The following is a 19170-nucleotide window of genomic DNA, read 5'->3' as shown; positions in this document are numbered from 1 at the left end:
AAGGTATTTATTTGCAAACCTGGTATACACAAACGCGGTTGGGTGGTTGTTGTAGCATTCGGAGGGACCTCTCGACAACCGCCACTTAAGCGAAACGCCGGAGGGACGACTTCCTTTCCTTGTGTTCAATTAGCGTGTACGAAATATCAATTCCATCGGTGGAAAGCCCCTTATTCGCCATAGAGTGTAATCTATATCAAGGAAAGGAAGCATTCGGGCATCTTTGCTCGATATGAAATTATTATTAAATTTAATTAAAAATTTGTTTAATTCAGTAATATATCATAAGTGTATTAACAACATCTGGATCTCCATTAAACTTTGTTGATTAATTCTACTATTCAATGGTTTCGCATATTAAATTTAATTATGTTTGATACATGAAATTCTGTTTTCGATAAATATATGTTATCCTAATTTGGATATCAATAACATGTTCAAGAATGGACGGATATTATTACTCATCGTTTACGTATTACCTAAATAAATCTGATTAATTTTTTTATTACTAATTGACTCTTTTTAAAATGATATCCTATAATAAAATGCAATATATAAATAAGTAACTATGTCACAGATAGCGAAAGTATATACATTTAAATAACGTATATATACTTTAAGGACATATATCACTTAAATTTTTTTGTGTACTCTTCCACCTTTAGAAGTTAATGCAATTGAATCGAAACGATTTAAAATAATAATTTATTACGAAGAACACTAATTTTTTGAAATTTAATTAAAAATATCCAATATAAATCAGATTAAACATCTAAAATATAAAGATTGAATTATTGAGTTACAATAATCTAATGAAAGTTTCTATGAATTATTTATATTATGAATCTAATGTTTCTATGAATTATTTGTAGCTGAAAATTGGAATATTTTAATAAATAAAACACAGATCTCTAAATAATCTCTTATCTCTAACATGTATTGTAGCAAGATTCAGTCTCTTGATTTCTTTCGTGATAGTTCAAAACTTGTTCATTGGTATAGAAATGTATTCAATACCGCAAATGTACGTGACTTGGGACAGTGCAGGTAACTTGGGACAACATGTATAATATTTTTGTTAAATTCAATCATGAATGGATTCCATGACTGAATTTAACAAAAATATATGCTGTCCTAAGTTACCTGCACTGTCCCAAGTCACCTACATTTACGATATTTGAAGACTATGTTGAAAAATGAGTACAGACAATTAAAGGGTTATTTCTGTGTTTTATTTATTAAAATATTCTAGTCCAGTCACGAGTAATGTTTACGGAGGCATTACTTTTTATTTAATTCTTGTATCTTTACAAAGATTGATAACCTTTTAATATATTTTATTCAATAATCTAACGCTCTTCATTTTAATCGCGTCATTATTCTTAATTGATGTAATTGTCGAAGATATTAATGCTGTATAAAACAATATTCCTCAAATAATAACAGAGTAGTAACGATATCATATAACCGCATTTCGACACGCGGATTAAATTTTGCGGTTTGCTTCCTCGATAGTGACGTTAATCTAATTTCGCGTGGGCGTTCATCCGTAAGTAAACCTTTAATTGTGTTGCAACAGAGCGTAACACGTTGTACAGAGATACGTATAAATATCGCAGCCTTTCAATTCAGAAGAATTGACGATTCATTGATTTGATTTTAACTGTCACGCACAATTCAAAATTTACATCGCGCTCGATTGTGATATTTTTTTTGCAAATTTCGAATTGTGTAATTCTAAATGTGAAGTAATTCAGCTTCGAGTATATCGACGAGCTTATATCGTATTTAAGATCTTAAATCCAATTAGAAAGTTACATTTTGTAGTTGGTAGCACGTTTCGCCCTCTCACACCTACCCTCCTAACTCGCATTTGTTTTGCGTTCAGCTTTAGGGCATATCTGCCTCATTCCTGCCCCCTCTTTCTCTTAACGCACCCCTTCTCCGCATGTTTCTCACGTATTTACCTTCTACATTAATAATCTCGTACCTCTCTCGTTTGCGTTGCAGAATATGGACGTAGCCAAGGCCTCCGAGCGTCTTCTCAAGCTGGCGGTGAGTATGCATACATGTATCTATGTACACACGTGCAAATTTATAAGCGCGTACCATCTCTGTCCGAAATAGATGGTAAGTCAACTATTTTAAAAGCTTTGTCGTGAGGTAAACTTAGAAGGTGTCTTCAAAGGCGGCAAATATTTTTTTAAATAACATCAAATTAACGTCATTGTCACGAATAAGTAGATATTATTGCAAACATATAATTTATTACATAAAATCATTAAATATTTGTATTATTTTAACATAAATTATGCTAAAAGAGAATGAAGATAATAATATACAGAAGTTTAGCTATCGAACGGAAAGTTTTCTACACAAATAATCATCTTATTTGGCCAAAGCGAGCTTTAGCGCTGTAATATTTTATGTGTGAATTTTAGTTTCCAGTTCGAACAAGTTTTCTTACAATTATGGAAAGAACAATTTTGCTAAAGTTTCTAAAAATTTAGATAGATACAAATCTGAAAATAACTTTATTGGACCATCAAAATAATTACGTAGGAATTTCAAGCATGATAAGTAATGCTGCAAAAAGTTTTAATAGCCCAGCAACAAGTTTGAGCGCTCTATATAATTATTTTGATGATTTCCAACAAAATTATTTTCAAATTTGTATTTAGCTAAATTTCTAAATATACTCCAGCAAAATCGTCCTCTTCGTGTGGTGATAATTTAGATTTATCGTCATATTGCGATACTGTTTTTATATCTTATTTGTGAAGAAAAGAGAAAGACAGTGTATATAGATACTTCCAACTTTCAGTGCTAGATTTTCGCTCTTTTTCCTCAATATACTTCTTACGAGGAAAGTCTCGAGGCAATATTTGCGAATTCAATCTCTCCCCTTCCGCAACAAAACGCAGTTTTCACCTGAGTTTTGTTACGACTACGAGCTCGTTCTACAGAACGCGGGATAGAGAAAACTTGTATTAAACTACGAGTCGTCGATAAATGCTGCGCTTAATATAACGCGTTGTAAATCTATTCCGTACATAAGTCTGCAAGCTGGTGCTAACTTTCTTGTACGAACATTTACCAAGAAAATAATCCGGAATACTTAAGATAGAATTACTAAATAGATAACAAGAATATTCAAAATCCTTAAGATTATTCATAACTTCGTATCTCGCTGATTTGATGTTGTATATTTTATTCGTCAGTTTATTCACTTATGTTCTTTCGACGGTTTTTTTATCTGAAAGAATAAAATGTATGAGAAACGGTTACCCCTTGAATGTTCTTGGTTAGTGATCTTTACAATGAGTTGGATCTGTTACACGTCAGAAAATAAAATAGACTATTCGCGGAAACGTGAAATAAGAATGTTGTGCTTCTTCAAGGAAGAGCGAGTTTAGAAAGGGATACAGAGAGGATTCTGTAAGAGCTTTGAGGCCCTCGCAGGAAGTACGCCGGAATCTATGAATTCCTGATTTAAGTTTCGTCGTGCGTCGGCCGTATTCCCGTGACGCTTCCGAGTGAAATATGCACGCTCGACGATGGAAAAAGGTCGTTTGTCGCCAAGTCCGCAGGGAGATCGATGCACAACGATATGCCGAAGATGTTTCGATACTTCCGATTCGCCTGTTTTTTCTGCTACTATAAAAGCAGTTGCTGGAAAGTGAATATCGGAACAGTATAAATCTATCTAAGAGAACATAATCTTTCTGAAATAACTGGTTATGCATTTTTATAGAGTCTATAGAGGAGCCTTTACTTTCAACGATAGCTTCTTGTTAAATTTCGAATCGATCTTTTCTTCGCCGTAGTTTAATCTTCAATTCATAATCTTGAAAAGAAATTTTTGTAAAAAAATAAACTTTATCTGAAATTATCTTAGCATTATAGAATATTAATTTCTTTCGATATTTAAGTTATATTATATAGATATTATTCTTTGTATTTTTAATTTTTTTGAGAAAATAAATAGTCTTTGTATTTTTAATTTCTGTATCTGCAGTTGAACGAATATACGATTGGCTTCTCCGCACATCGAGAACGTACAAAAAGAAATTAAAGAACTGAAAAAATAGACCAGTATATGTGCAATGCAATAGTTTGTTCATGCGAACGTCATAGCACTCATCGTGTCTTTATTTTCGTGTTCTTGCATCGCGCGCCGGCACGCTTCGCTACTCTTTGACATTCAGACCGGCCCAGGCGATTCCGCATCCGTTCGTTCGCCGTTGCTTGTTATTCTCTCGTTAGTCCGGTTGCTCCGGATCGGAACTAGCCGGCCGTAGTGTTTCGAGTACTGGGCGGAGTTCAGTGAACCGAATTCAATTATATAAATTCGTCCCAAAGCGACTGTCCTCGGGAACGTATATAACGGCGCGCGATAAACTAGCCCGTCGCGTTCGGCCGTTCGGTAGACGTCGATTACTTGCGATTAAAACAGCAGACCGACGGTCGTGCATGACCGAGTTTTGTTATGGAACTTTCGTTCACTTCACGTTAATTGATCCGACTGTGCTCCACTGTTAATTATCGGCCTGTTCGTCGACTCGCGTCACCGACCTTTATCACTGAGGCACCTCAACGCGCGACTATAATGGGGATGTAAAATAAATAATGTGTGTAAGTTACATGAAGAATTACTACGATACTGAAGATGGCCTAATTTAAGGCCGAAACGTTTAATTTAATTGTTAATCTATTATTTGAAATATAAAATACTAGCTACTGACATCTTGCATTTGTGGTGTATGCCCTTTAATTTTCCATTTAAAATAAATATGTAAGCTTGTTATATTTACGAAAATCTTAAATACGACTATATATGTATATATACGATACAGTTTTAATAATTTGTATAGTTTGAAGCCCATTCTACAAGTACGTAAGTAATTATAGTTGTAAAAATTGACCAATCATATAAGGAGAATATTCAACTGTGATCGGTCGATTCTTACACTAAGAGAAAAATGTCGAAGTATTGCGAAGCAAATGTTACTTACGATGTTTTCTTCGGTATTTATTAGTTACGAAAAAATTTGATTGCGATGACGGAATATATTCTGTGAAATATATCTCATTAATTGTAAAAGAAATAAAATAGATGGCTTATTTGCTAGAAATAAAATTTTATTTCGCCATATTTAAATAAAGATTTATATTTCAGTGAAATGTATTTCTCACAAATAAATTTTTAAGTGCTTTTTTCTGTATATAGCTACAACCACTTACAATTATGCTTAGATATGCAATTGTGTACACGGAAAGAATTTTGTTTTAAAATTTACCCCGAAAATATAGTAGAGAGAGAGAGAGAGTTGTGGTACAATATAATATTTTAAAGATTTTTACTTTACTGTAGTTTTATATATACTTTATTATATATACTTTATTGTAGTTTTATTAATGAATGAAAGAGATTTACAAATTAGAGATTAAAAAATTCTTGAAAATACATTGTTGTCCCATGACCATCATATTTTCAGGGTAAACTCTAAGAAAAAATTCTCCGTGTAGAATGGGTTTTACAGTGTTTTAATATCTTGTAAAATCTAATTGCAATTGATTTATCTATTCGTGATACAATACATCAGCATCAAAAGTCAATAAAATATGACGAATTTATAGATACTAGAACAAATATACATAGTACTAAAATAAAAATTTAAGCTCACGAAAGAAAAAAGTTGTGTTTAAAAGGATATTAACCTTTAGACTGCCAGGAAAGCCACTTTTATGGCTCTTGAGTGTGGATTAAAATACCATTTTTGGTGGCATTTTAAATACTAATTGTATTAAACATATATATGTGTATGTTGCCCAAAATATATAAAAATATATAAGTATTGAAAAATATACAAAAAAAGTAAAAAATATAAAAAGGTAAAAAAATTATAAAACAAGAAAAAGGTAAAAGAAAATACAAAAAATAAGTTTAAGAACCAAACAAAAAAAAAAGTCAAAAAGGAGTTATAAACTTTTTACGTGTCTATGTCGTTAGCTCTGGATAATGCTAAAGAAAAGTTCTCTGCATGAGTCTATACGTTTATATTCATTTATGTTGTCAATATTACGTTTAGGGTTCGAGATTTCCTAAATCTATGCTTAGAATTGGAATCAGCGATACCAAGAACTCTGAAATACACTATTTTTGAGAAAATAAAAATTTTTTTTATTTGATCGTACGTTCCCTGCCGGGAAAGCCACTTTTATGGCTCTGCATAAATCTCGATATTCTACGCCATGGGTATGTTATTTATATAAAAAAAATTTCGAGAAAAAACCACTATTTTAACGATAAAATGCCGGCAGTCTAAAGGTTAACTTATTCAACTCCATAGTATTCTTTACTTGGACTAGATTGAAGTTTCAAAATAAATAAAGTAACATTGGCTATTGAAACAGAAAAAAGCCTTTGAATATCGTGTCTTTTAATATCGTGCGATATAGAGAGGAAAACACACACATGCACGTATACCAGCCTCAGGGCAAAATAAATTTCTTCGTGTAGAAGTAACCGTTTCTTTCCACCAAAGCAAGGCAAAGGATTGCTCATTTGCGACAGCTGCGACATTCTATTTGTCCTTGCGCACGTGGAGGAAAAATAATTGTTTGCCGATCGCCGGACTAAGTCCGTCCCTCGATCTTTCGCGCACCCTTACTTTTCGTTTACACCGCAAATAGCCGCGAGGGACCATGGACCTCGGGATCAGTGTGACCGTCGTGGGTTAATTGCGGTTCTTATGTACGAGGGTGGCACCGGAAGAAACAGGGCGGAACTGCAATGCGGGACGGGACTTTAATCTCGTCGTAATGGGGAAACGCAATTTTCCCGCAGTCCGCTTTGCCAATGAGATCTTTTCTCTCTTCTGCTCCCAGCTCTCTTTCTCGGCTCGATCTCGCCTTTTGCACACGCCCGCGTGTCAGTGCCTCGTTCCGAAATCCCTTTGACTTTGAAAATCACCCGAAGTGCAAAACGACTATAATGGCCGATTACCTCGTCGCTTTTATCTATCGATCACAAGGATTGCAATATAGTGATGGACGCAATCTAATTTCTGACGTAATCCTCGACTATGTAAAACATATTCGTGTCTCATTAAATATAAATATAACTTCTAATAACGATTTGTCATGCCAAGATAAATATCAGCATACTCTAATGTTATTTCTATTATCTCTAAAATATTTTCGGGCAATGAGATATAAATAGCCAAGTCTTCGTAATTGATCAATATCTACCCCTAATACGAGTCTTTTCGAACAATCTTGAGTGGCAATTTCGATTATATTCAACATTTGCATACTTTGTGAAATATGATCCCACTCTCTCGCTCACAAGCCAATAGCTGACTCTCGATAAAGTTAAAAAATTCAATCCACCCTCATTTACATTCTCTATCCCGACCGTTATTACTGGGTTATACCTTTCACATGTTAATGTCCTTCTAGACCTAGTAAGCGTAAACGTCTCCAATAGACAGGTACACGTCGTGCACCCTCGGGACACGAAGAGAGAATGGCAGTTGAGGGGAAGGGTAATGTCAGCGATCGGGAAGAAAATGGAAAATATCGATTGCCAACGTAATGCGATGCACGCGCTTAGGCAGGTCGACTTATTCTCCTACTTTTTTTCTTCAACGACTACTAATGATGCGGATACGTCGATCCGTACTACGCGCATGTAGAAAATCTCACGGATCGTCCGCAGTGCCTCGTAATACGATATTCCTGCATTATCGATGAAAATCGACTGCCGGATGGTGCACGTAAGCCAAGCACGCATTAATGTTATGCGGCCGGCGATGGGATCAAGCACGAATCGAACGGTATTGCTGGTTTCTTGCGTGGGAATCAATGTTTGAGCCGCACATCAATATGAATGAACACTCTCCTGTTCGCGCGACTCGTAGATAATATTTTATATTATCTACGAGTCGCGTAGATAATATAAATAGATAAGGAACTTTTTGTTGGTTTCTCAGCATTATATTTCTTTCTTAAATACATTGATCAATAATCTGTATGCAATTAACTCAATAAAAAATATGTCTTCTCTCTAAATCTTAATCAGTGGATAATCGCTAATTATAAAATGGTATATATTGTACTTGGCACTGGATAATCAGTGAAATTCAACTAAAAAAGAAAGAGCATTCTATAATTAAAATACTGATATTTGCACGTTAATTTCAATCTTCTTTATACATTAAAACATTTATACACTAAAACGAGGTTGGTTAGATCAAATAATAATTATTAGCTAGGTTAGGAATTCCACATTTCATTTACTGATTATCGCATATTATTAGAACTGATATCAGTGATTATCCTCTGATTCAGATTTAGAGAGTTTAAAGAAGAAAGAGATGGATTACAACTATATATATTTGCGTTTCTGATAATGGCTAAATTTCAATTCGAAAAGATCTAAGAATTCAAGGATTAATATGTATTTAAATATTTATTAAAAAATAGATATAAAAATTCAAGGATTATCCAAAGACGGAAGTTTCCAGAATTCTAATATATATAGGTATATATGATGTACAAATGAGGATTTAAAGAATTGAATATCTGAGGAAATCAACATTTTTCTATCTTCAAAGTTTCTTACTATCGCGATTGCATCGGCTAAACGCCATACACCTTCGTATCTTTTGGGCGCATCTTTATCCTTTCGGAAAAATTTTACATTTCTCATATAACTGCCTGAAGAGAAAACATTTCCTTTTTATATGGTATAGCCTCTGGTCAAAAAAGCAGCTCAAAGTTTACCGCTTTTTCCTTTGTGGTATTGTCGACGTGTCTCAAACGATTCACTGGCTTCTGCTGTAGTCTCTGTGCCACTATCTTCCCCTCTCCGTAGATCTCAACCCTCTTTCTCCTTCGGTAGCATTCCCAAGTAAACGAAATTAAAACGCCGAGGTAAGTTTTCCCGGACTGCGTGGACGCCGGAAGAGGTTGCTATGTAGGAACCAGGAGGAAGTGCTGAAGGCTTTCTGTCCTTTTTTCGCGAAAGTGCCACGAATGCCTCGCGGCACAAGAGACTTGACCTTTGTACCTGGCAACATTATTAAGTCCTTTGCCTCGCGTGAGAGAGCTCGGTGGAAGCACGCGGATGATACCGCGACTCGGCAGCCTCGAAATGGCATCCAAAACGAAATAACTTCGAAATTCTTCGTCATGAAAGCGAGCGGTACGTCGAGAAATTTTCGCGAAAGTATTTGTATGATACTGAGGTCGAGCCCATATCCTTCTTTCTTCTTTTCGTTTTCCTTTTGTCGCTACTTCTTTGATGCAGAAACATTTATTTCGGTTGTCGTTGCACCACGAGAGGCATGAACGTCGGGCATAGAAGAAAAACAACCAATCTTAAAGTTGAAATAAAAAATAAAAGTATGTAAAGAATGAAATGATAATAATATATCTACATAGCGATGAAATCACGTGTTGCTTTCTCTTTAGTTTTTTAAAGGTATTATAAAAAGAAGCATACATTAAAAAAATATGACTACAATAAAATACACAAGGACTTTTAACGTAGTATCGTATTATGTATGCGATAAATGGTCAAAGGCTCGGTCTAAGTTACTTCCATTAAAGCGTAATTAAAGGAACAGACGGGATAATTTATAAGTTCGTTATACAGTCGCCTCACTTTCATTTGCAGATGCGTAAATAATACTGTAATACGCTTGTCTCCGCGCCCTGATTATCCTTATTTTAGTTAACTTTTTTAGCGTCATTATGGAGTGTCACATTTTATTCAGTCCATTAAGAACATGATACATTGCATATGTATGTGCATGAAAAAGCTTTGATAATTTTTTTCATCTTTTTATAATCGCGACTTTTTTCTTTGCCGTTTGCATTTCAAACGTATCTTACTGCTCTTATATGTGTTTCTTTGCGAGAATTTTTGTATTACTATTTATTACTTTTTTTTTCAATAAACATATCTTCTATTTTTAAATATTATAATTCTCAGGATTTAAATATCTTGAGAAAGAAAAATGTAATGTCTTGTAATATCTAATTAGAAACTTACGATTATACTATAAGAAACATTAAAAATTTATTATTTAAAATAAATTTACAATGAGAGAGAAATATCATTATTTTCACGTATTGCAGAAAATAAGAATATGCTCAAATTATCAATCTTTCTGTGAATGATGTTGAAGAAAATTTCCGCAGGTATCTCTCTACTTACGACTACTTTAAGTTATGGATTTTTGAACTTACGACCGATTCGTTAAGAATTAGAAAAGATGAAGAGTAAGTTGAACTGAGATTAAAATTAATCTACATTGATGTACATCGGAACTTACTTTTTCACATAATTTTAAAATTATTTATCTAAAATGGTTAGTAATATAAGTATTATTACTAAAAGAGAAAAAACAATAAATTTAGTATTATATAATTACTATTCGATTTATGATCGAAGTCTCATCCTTGTAAATAGGAAGATATTTGTATTGTACTCTGTAAATAAAATCGTGAATATATTTATGAATTTGATATCAAAGTGGAATCATGTTTTTAATATATCAATATATTAAATATTTTAAATATTTTAATATTACACATTTGGAATTTTATTTTCGGAAATGAACAATCGAAATTCCGAACTCATAAAATATTTTCAAAGTAATTTATATATATATAAGTAATATTATATAATATGTATTAGTATTAATATGATGTAAAAATAAATTTAACATAAATAAATGAAGAGGACCATATTCAAGGCGAGTCTCTTTTGGTGTTTAATAGTATGTGTGTGAATTTTTACAATTTTCAATTTAACCCTTCATGGTCACACTTCTAAAAAGCCACACGATGATTAAAATGACCCAACCCATTTTTAAAGTGTTACCAAATCGACAGTATTAGTTGCAAGATTTAAAAAAAAATACAATATATAATTTCATCCTTTAAGGAAATGAACAGTGGCGTTGTGAAAAATTTAATTTTAACACTAAAAAAAAATCATAAACATGTATTAGAATTTAGCGTGAAAGTTACATATACATCACGCTAAATTCTAATACATGTTTACGATTTTTTTGTGTTAAAATAAATTTTTCACAAAATGCTCGGGTCATTTTAATCCAGTGTGACCATGAAGGGTTAAACAAATTGCACGCTGATTATTTGTCAATCTTGAAACTTATTGTTAAACTGAAGCTAATATATAATATCACACGTTAAAATGACAAGAAATTTAATATTATTAATACTAATAAGCATTTTTAAAGTATTATAAATAATTTATTGTGAAAAATCACCTCAGCTGCGATTCGAACCTGTATCTTCTGAATTCCGTGTGGACATCTTACCAATTTGACCATCGAGGCACAAATAAGTTTACCTTATGTTAAACAGATTAGTACATTTCTGTTCTTGACATGCGGATTAACTCTTAGAATTCCTTCTTCTTAATTATGTTATAAAGGACATTCTGCGACTGTAGTAATTCTAACCGCATTTACACTTACATATTGAATTTTTTTTATTGTTTCAGATACCAAATCATCTAGTATGGCTTTGCTTTTTCTACTTGACATTTCACTCCTCTCTCAATCTGTTGGGCGAGTTACTACACTTTGCAGATCGGAATTTTTACAGTGACTGGTGGAACGCCAACAATATCGATACGTTCTGGAGAGCTTGGAACAAACCGGTGCATCGCTGGGCTGTACGGTGAGTAACCGTACAATCAAGTGTACATATCAAGTGTTGCTATGAATTTTATTCATAGCAACACTTGATATCAGGAGCTTCTTTATTATGATTTTTATAAAATTAGTCGAAAATAATTTTTCAATTGCGCTATCGTTATCACGTATTCAGCTTATTGAGAAATAAAAATGTAGTTTTCATTTGACTTTACATTAATAATAACAACTATCTTTTAAATTTTTATAATTGATATGATTGACAAATATGTTTTTCAATTAAAACATTATTAGTTATATTATTAGTTGAAATATTGCCATTTTTAGAAATGATAGTGTGATTATCGTTATATTTTTAACATATTGAGAGAGAGAGAGAGAGATAAGTGAATTATTTTTAACATATTGATGAGTGAATTATTGCAGTAATTAGATTTATTATTAGAAAGCTCATTAATTGTAAGAAGGAACAGGATAAAATGACAATTATGATTGAATATATGATAACTGTATATAGTAACTAATATGTGTTATTAGAAAGTCTTCTCTAAGAAGAAATATGATAAAATGATAATATATAGATTGTCGTTTATTGAACAAAGTTGAATGTAATTAGTGAATATATGCGCATAAAATGCATGCAGCCAGATGTTTTCAATGCATAGAAACTTCTCTTCTTTTACATAGACGAACGTTAGATCACATTATCGTTATTGGCGAAAAATGTAATTGAATCTTCTTAAAGAGGAGCATACTTATTAACGAAGTTTAACCTCGGTTAGATTGAACAGAGGAAAGTCGATCAAAAGGTCCGACTTGTAGTGACGGCCTCATCTCTTCACTTCTTCAACCGTTTCTATCTCTTTCTCTCTCTTTTTCTCTCTCTTTTTCCCTCTTTCTCTTCTATACCACTCTCTTATGCTATTTACCCTTTGCCATCTCTCCGTTCCGTAACACTCAGCTTCTCGCGTACCTACCTTCCGCGCTATAGAACGAAAAACTCTTCCGGCGCTTTACTTTGCACCTTTGACTTGGCTGTAGAGATAACATGATTATATAATAATGCAATACGCGTCTCGCTGAGGTTATTTCACAGCTATGACCATCATTTCAACGTAACATTCGTGCATCGTCTCAGTAATTCCGACACGCCTTACCTATTACATACAAACATCAAGCAGATAAGGAAAAATGTTGGTCTCTAACACTTTTGTGTAGTCAATTTTCTTTGTGTAAAATTACAAAAATTTTATTAACCTAATAAGCTTGTCGACATTGTAAGAATAGCTTGAGTTTTTACGTATAAATTTTCGCATAGCTATGTACATATATGAAGACATTACGTGAGACATTACACGAGAGACAGTTTTTCGTTTTATAAGAATGGGCTTTCTTGCGAAAACCTTTTATTCCGCCTAAAATGTCTCCTTCAACCCATACATCTCGGCTGTCGCCGCCACATTAGATTATACATCCCCCGCTCAATACAATCAGCGAACTTCCGAAAGACTTTTCCGGCGGGCCTTCCATCTTCTACGGTTACCCATCGCACGTGCACCTAACAACTCGAGCCCATAGTGACGACCTCCTTTCAAGAACGCGCCGGTTCTTTGTACTTCGAAAGTAGCCCAAAAGAAAGTTTAAATCCCTGTAAAAGTGGCCGTACGAAGTTCTTATTATGTGACCGAGAGAAAAGGGAGTCGTCGGAATTGCCACGTACAAAACTGCACAAGGTTTACCATGAATGTTGTGTAAAGAGTCAATCTACTGCTTTTCGTGTAGAATATTAGAAATTTCGTGACGGGATACTTTGAGATTCTTACAAGAGCTCCACGTTTTTCTTTGATATCTCATAATATTAAGCTCGAATAATATTTCTGTTGTGAAGAAACTTAATTTGATCATGCTAAAGAGAATCGCGTTATTCAAGTTAGTTCCGACAGGCATGACGTAACGTGGAATAGTAGCCACCACTGCATAACAAGAGCGGGATTGTCTTATAACATACCCTTATAAAACGCGACACGTACCGTGAGAATGACTGGCCATGCTCCCTTTTTAAATGACATAAAAATGGAGAAAAATAGAGATCGCTAAAGAGACGCCGTGCGAGTTTTCGCGACATGAATTTCAAACCCGGGCGCTGCTTGCGTTTCCTTTTTACCTCGGCGACGCACCTGCCCGCTTACGTCGCTCGCATTTCTTTTTTTCATCACGACTGAGATACGCAGTTGCATTTACAAACTGCGACTGGCACGCAGCCATAGTATACGCGGCAATGTGTAGGGTGGTCGAGGCGAAAATGGAAATGCTCCCCAAAGCGCGAGAGGTACGACGACGCACAGAGGTGTGTCGTTGTTGACGAAACGCTGAGACCACTGCCGACGCCTTTTCAGGTTTGTAATGGGAAAAGCCGATACGCATCGTGATGCGCACTTAAGGCTGTTTATTCCCCGCGGCGCTTATAATACCTACATAACTGGAGATATTCCCAAACGTCTTGTGCGAAGGAGACGTTCGCTTCGACTGAAGCAAAAGAAAGCACGATGCGATGCGAAGGAAGGATCTGGCAGCAGCAAGAGTTCTGAGGATGCAGCAAAACGTGCATGGCCCGAAATCCTTAGAACTGTCGTCATCCCGCACCTTTGAATGTTCTTTCCTTCCTGCTGCTTTCTTCTCATATTCTTTTTTTTCGTTCTCTCTCTTTCAGTACGTTCTTCTGCATTTTTGCTCTCTTTCCGATGCATCTTTACTGATTTCCCGAGTTGCCCGATTCTACTTGTTCGGCCATACAAACGAAAACGATAATGGTAGAATGTTGCCAAACCGAAATGTTGCGAAACTTTTCTGAATATTGCTTTAATTTTTTGGAGCGACTTCGCGCCGTCGTACTTTTTGTTTGCCTTATCGGCCTAACGACTTTTGTATGTATTCTGTGAACACAACTACCGTCTGCGAGCACGGATATCATAGAAATGCGTATTCCTTTGTGATAATAGTATTATCGGCATAATAGACGAAACGTGCTCTAAATATATTTTTTCCAGTTTCGTTACGATTAGAATCAGGATCTTTAATCGATTGAACCTTTTAGATCGTTTTTCTATTACGTCGAATGTGCAATTTTGGAACTACGTGACCGCTATAAAAGTATCACAGGGCAGGAACAAAAAAAAGAATTCATATGATTCTAATATAAAAATATTTTTTGCATTTTATTTTTTGAATAAAATCCACGAATAAAAATTTGATTATATTGCTTTCCAATATATTAAGATATTTTCATCATTATTGAATTAACGATTAATGTAATTTGTGATGTTATTTCCAACTTCAGTTTATGATTGTGTTTCAAATCCGACAAATCAAAACGACGTGAAGTTTATAAAGAACTGAAAAATTTACTTGCAAAGTTATATATAAATATTATTTAACACCAAAATACGCTTTGATCGAAAGTAGGATATATTTTTTCTGTTAAGTTTCGGTTGATTATCTGATTGTAGTTTAGGTTTAATAACTTTATTAACTTTATTAACGTTTGGTTTAAGATTTAACTTTACTTGATGATAATGTAAAAATTGTGTTTTTTAGCTATGATTAATCACTAAATTAATGATTTCGTAGTGGTAAATTTAAAAGTTATTTACTACAAAACCATCAGTGATTAATGATAAATAGAAAAATACGATTTTAACATTATCATCAAGTTAACTCTAATCGCAAACCAACAAATGAAAAACGGGATCTTAATTGATTCACTCTTATCGGTCTAATTTCCACTTATAATTTGAATATAATATTATATTTTATTGATGATACATTTATGTTACAGACATCTCTATATTCCGATAGTAGAAATGGGCTATAGTAAAACCACGGCGTCGTTGACTGTCTTTTTTATTAGCGCTTTCTTCCACGAGTATCTCGTCAGCGTACCTTTAAGGACGTTCAAGATATGGGCGTTTATGGGTATGATGGGACAGGTAAGAATTCCCTGCTTTCGCTTTATGCGTCTTATTGATTGTGCAAATATTGATTCTATTGTCAAGAAATTCTCGTTGATTCCTCAAAGACTCTACGGCTTTAGACAATAATATTCAGGATTGCTGAAGATTGCTGTTGATCCTAGAAAATCAGATAAAGAATTCACTCAAGCTGTAATTCCAAATAAATTAAATGTAATCAGAGAAAGAATATGTATAAAGAATATTATATAAAGTAGCTGGGGTTATAAACTAATAGACGTCGATTATGTCATGTAGATTTCATATTCCGGGATTTCAGACGTTGCAACATCATTTGCTATCCTTTACATGAAATTACGTGGTGCACTACCTCTTGTATGCACGTACAAGATCTACTCTGTCCGTTCCTAAGTACGGAAATTCCGGTCGTGCAACGCTAATTGTTCATTCTAGATACCACTGTCGGTGTTGAGCAAGATGGCGGAACGATACTGCGGCCCCAGATGGGGCAACATCGTCGTATGGGCAAGTCTCATCATCGGGCAACCACTTTGTATAATGATGTATTATCACGATTACGTCGTAACGCATTTTGGCGAGACTCTGATCGAGGACTATTCCATGGTATAAGGGAGCTAAAAAGAATGAAAACACAGAAATGAAGAAAGAACTCTTCGAAGAAAGTAGAAACTCGATCGATCTATAACTTCTTCGTGAAACTGTCGATTTTTTTTCATCGATCGCGGATTCACGTAACTTCCGGCTTGTATTTCGCGCAATGAAATTCCTCGAATCATTATCCCATAGTTTAATTACTGTGTGATGATTTACATCCGTCTGTAAATTTTGATAATGCAAGTGCCTTAAACGTAATTTCGTGCTGTATGAATAGCGCGTCGAACATGAATGTTGAAGAGAAATCGAGATTATGTGATGGATCAAAAATGCTATTATGTTTCTTAAGAATTTTCTAGTAATATTTGAAAGAACTGTAAATAGTTATCAGCACCTATATTAGGTGTGTACAACAGAACTTAATAATTTTTGTACAATAACTTCGCAGTAGTGCTTCCACGCCGGAAGAGGCGAAATTGTTATCGAATAAACAAAATATTTCACATTGGTCTTGTTGAATTTCGTCCCGCGCCCTTAAGAATAACCACAGAGGGTCACTAGACTCGAGTATTAGATATCCTTTCACCCGGAAACTGAAGGGCTGTCTCGTGGACTGTCGAAAAGATAGCTTTTTAAGGGCATAATCCGCACGTTCTTTTTCTTTAACCAATGAGGTGAAAATCATACGTTGGGGTTTATTTCTTGGTACACATATCACTTTGTGTACCACTAAAAAGTAATATCCTTGCTAAATCTGCAGAAACAATATTGGACAAAGTATTAAGTGAAGCTTTTGAATCGTTTTGAGAAATTTTATTTCATCAAATTAGGATATTAAATTAGGTAGAATTATCTGATTAATTCATTATATTTAGGCATTGTATTTATAGATATTTTAAATCTCTGTAATTTTTTAAATACGTTTTTTAACGCTAAGTACATTACGTACTAATTATTATATAATATAATATAATCTTCTTTAATAACAGTTAAATCTTCTTTCTCTTTTGCTTAATCCGGGAATAGTCATCTGATTTTATTTACTAAATAATTACCTGAATTGTTTTTATACCTCAATTAAAGTTATTAAAAACATATTGTATATTATAGATTATTTTTTTATTTATCGTTATCAATACTATTTAAGAATATTATAGACATAGACTTAATCACAATTTTCTGAAAAAAATAAATAAAAACTAAACAAATAATAAATGGAATAAGCACGTTAAATAATTTATTATGACAGTATTTCTAAAAAAAAATATAGATTTTAATAAATATAACGCTATTTTATTGTAGGTTTTTGAATTGCATATATATAAAGGTAAAAAACAGTTATTAAAAAAGGAAATATGTTAAATGATCCATATAAATAATATTTTACAACAAACATGTTAAATTTTTCATCGCTGAAAAAATATCCCAAGTGACTATTTTCGGGTTAAGAATCTTATTGTAAAACATTTCATAGGTCATCAATAAAAAAAAAAGTATAAAAGAAATATTCAAGTAAAGCGTAACTGGATAACCAATTGGTCGCTTGACAGAGATAGTTAGGGTCATGTCACGAACGAAGAAGTTTAACCCTCGAAAGAAACGCTTCTTTGAGCTTCGACTCTTTTTTTCTTCCCCGATAAGTTTGGGTACCATGATACGTGTGTCCCTACGATGGCTAAATTAATGATGCTGGAAGACTAACGGTCTAAAATACGGTTTGTGTCAGAATGATAGATACAGTGTCCACAAAAAGCGTAAATTAGCGACAGAATTCTGCTTTTAAGGTAAGTTGTAACCAATTTCTTTCTAGCGAATATATATAATTCAGACATATTTGATAAGACTAAATGTCATGATACGTTATCACAAAGGATGTTTTGTGTTACCTTTAACATTTTGTCGCGATATATATCGTCATCTCTTAGGTATTAAGTAGATAAGGATTTTATGAGTATTCTACTGAATGTGATGCGTGTCGACCTTACTTAGGATCGCAATTTTCTAGAGCGACAGCACGTGTCGTACAAGTATATGTCTTGTCGTAAAAGAAAGTTGAATGTAGTAACATGAGTCCTATAATGTCTATATTAGATATGCTAAAGTTTAAAGAAATATAAAAACATGACAGTCTCAAAAAGAAGATTTTTTTCGAGTTCATTTTTTAAAAAAAAAGCAATGTATAAATCTATAAATTAACTTACACGCTATATTAATATTTTCTGGATAATAAATATTATTGACATTTTTTATGAGAAATAGAAAAGTTTAAAATAAATATAACAATAGGAAGCTTAAAATAGATATAATAATAAAAATTTAGCAAGTAGATACAATTTTACTTCTACTGTTTATCGTGCACTGATGTTGTTATTATCTGTTACATTTAAAGTTTTATAAATCGGAGAATTATTGAAAAAAATATCAGAGTTCTTGACAGCGGAATTTTGTGATAATGAATTTAAATAATTCAATTATCATTATGCTCGATTTCACAATTTTCTCTTAATTCGAGAGAATAAAAATATATTCGCGCACAAAAAAGATACATTTCCTTATTAAACTTGTCACTGTCAGGAAATCAGCGTTTTATCGATTAATTTTATATGGTGCAGGTGACGTAAATGTAAATGTCGGAATTAACTCGCTGACATCTAGAAATGTTCCGAACCATTTTCAGAGTTAAAGTTTCTTGTTGCACGGAGATGTATTTTCTCGCTAGTGAGGTACGCCCAATGTCTGTCGCTGCGCTCAACAAGTTAAATCTTATCAGCTCGCCGGTTTGACTTTAGCGTCATTATAACGGTTACCTCTTAAATTGGCATTTGCGCCTGACGCGGTAAATAACTTTGTTAGTGCCAAAATCCTCGGGGTAGGGGCACTTTTATCCC

The 19170-nt window shown here is 33.6% G+C and overlaps 1 protein-coding gene across 1 annotated transcript in view; it reads left to right on the top strand.

Moving 5' to 3' along the window:
- mdy (diacylglycerol O-acyltransferase) overlaps nt 1-16768 on the top strand; it is a 104248-nt gene extending 87480 nt beyond the window's left edge. The window contains 4 exon segments of the mRNA XM_018451481.1: nt 2011-2055; nt 11546-11724; nt 15535-15685; nt 16121-16768. Of these exon segments, the coding sequence (XP_018306983.1) occupies nt 2011-2055; nt 11546-11724; nt 15535-15685; nt 16121-16297 (552 nt within the window). The 3' untranslated portion in view covers nt 16298-16768.
- Nucleotides 16769-19170: the final 2402 nt, after the last annotated feature.

Source organism: Mycetomoellerius zeteki, unplaced genomic scaffold (assembly GCF_001594055.1).
Source record: "Mycetomoellerius zeteki isolate Tzet28-1 unplaced genomic scaffold, Tzet1.0 scaffold310, whole genome shotgun sequence".
Taxonomy (NCBI): Eukaryota; Metazoa; Arthropoda; class Insecta; order Hymenoptera; family Formicidae; genus Mycetomoellerius; species Mycetomoellerius zeteki.
The sequence above is the reverse complement of the archived record's forward strand: the minus strand, read 5'-3'. Positions and strand labels throughout refer to the sequence as shown.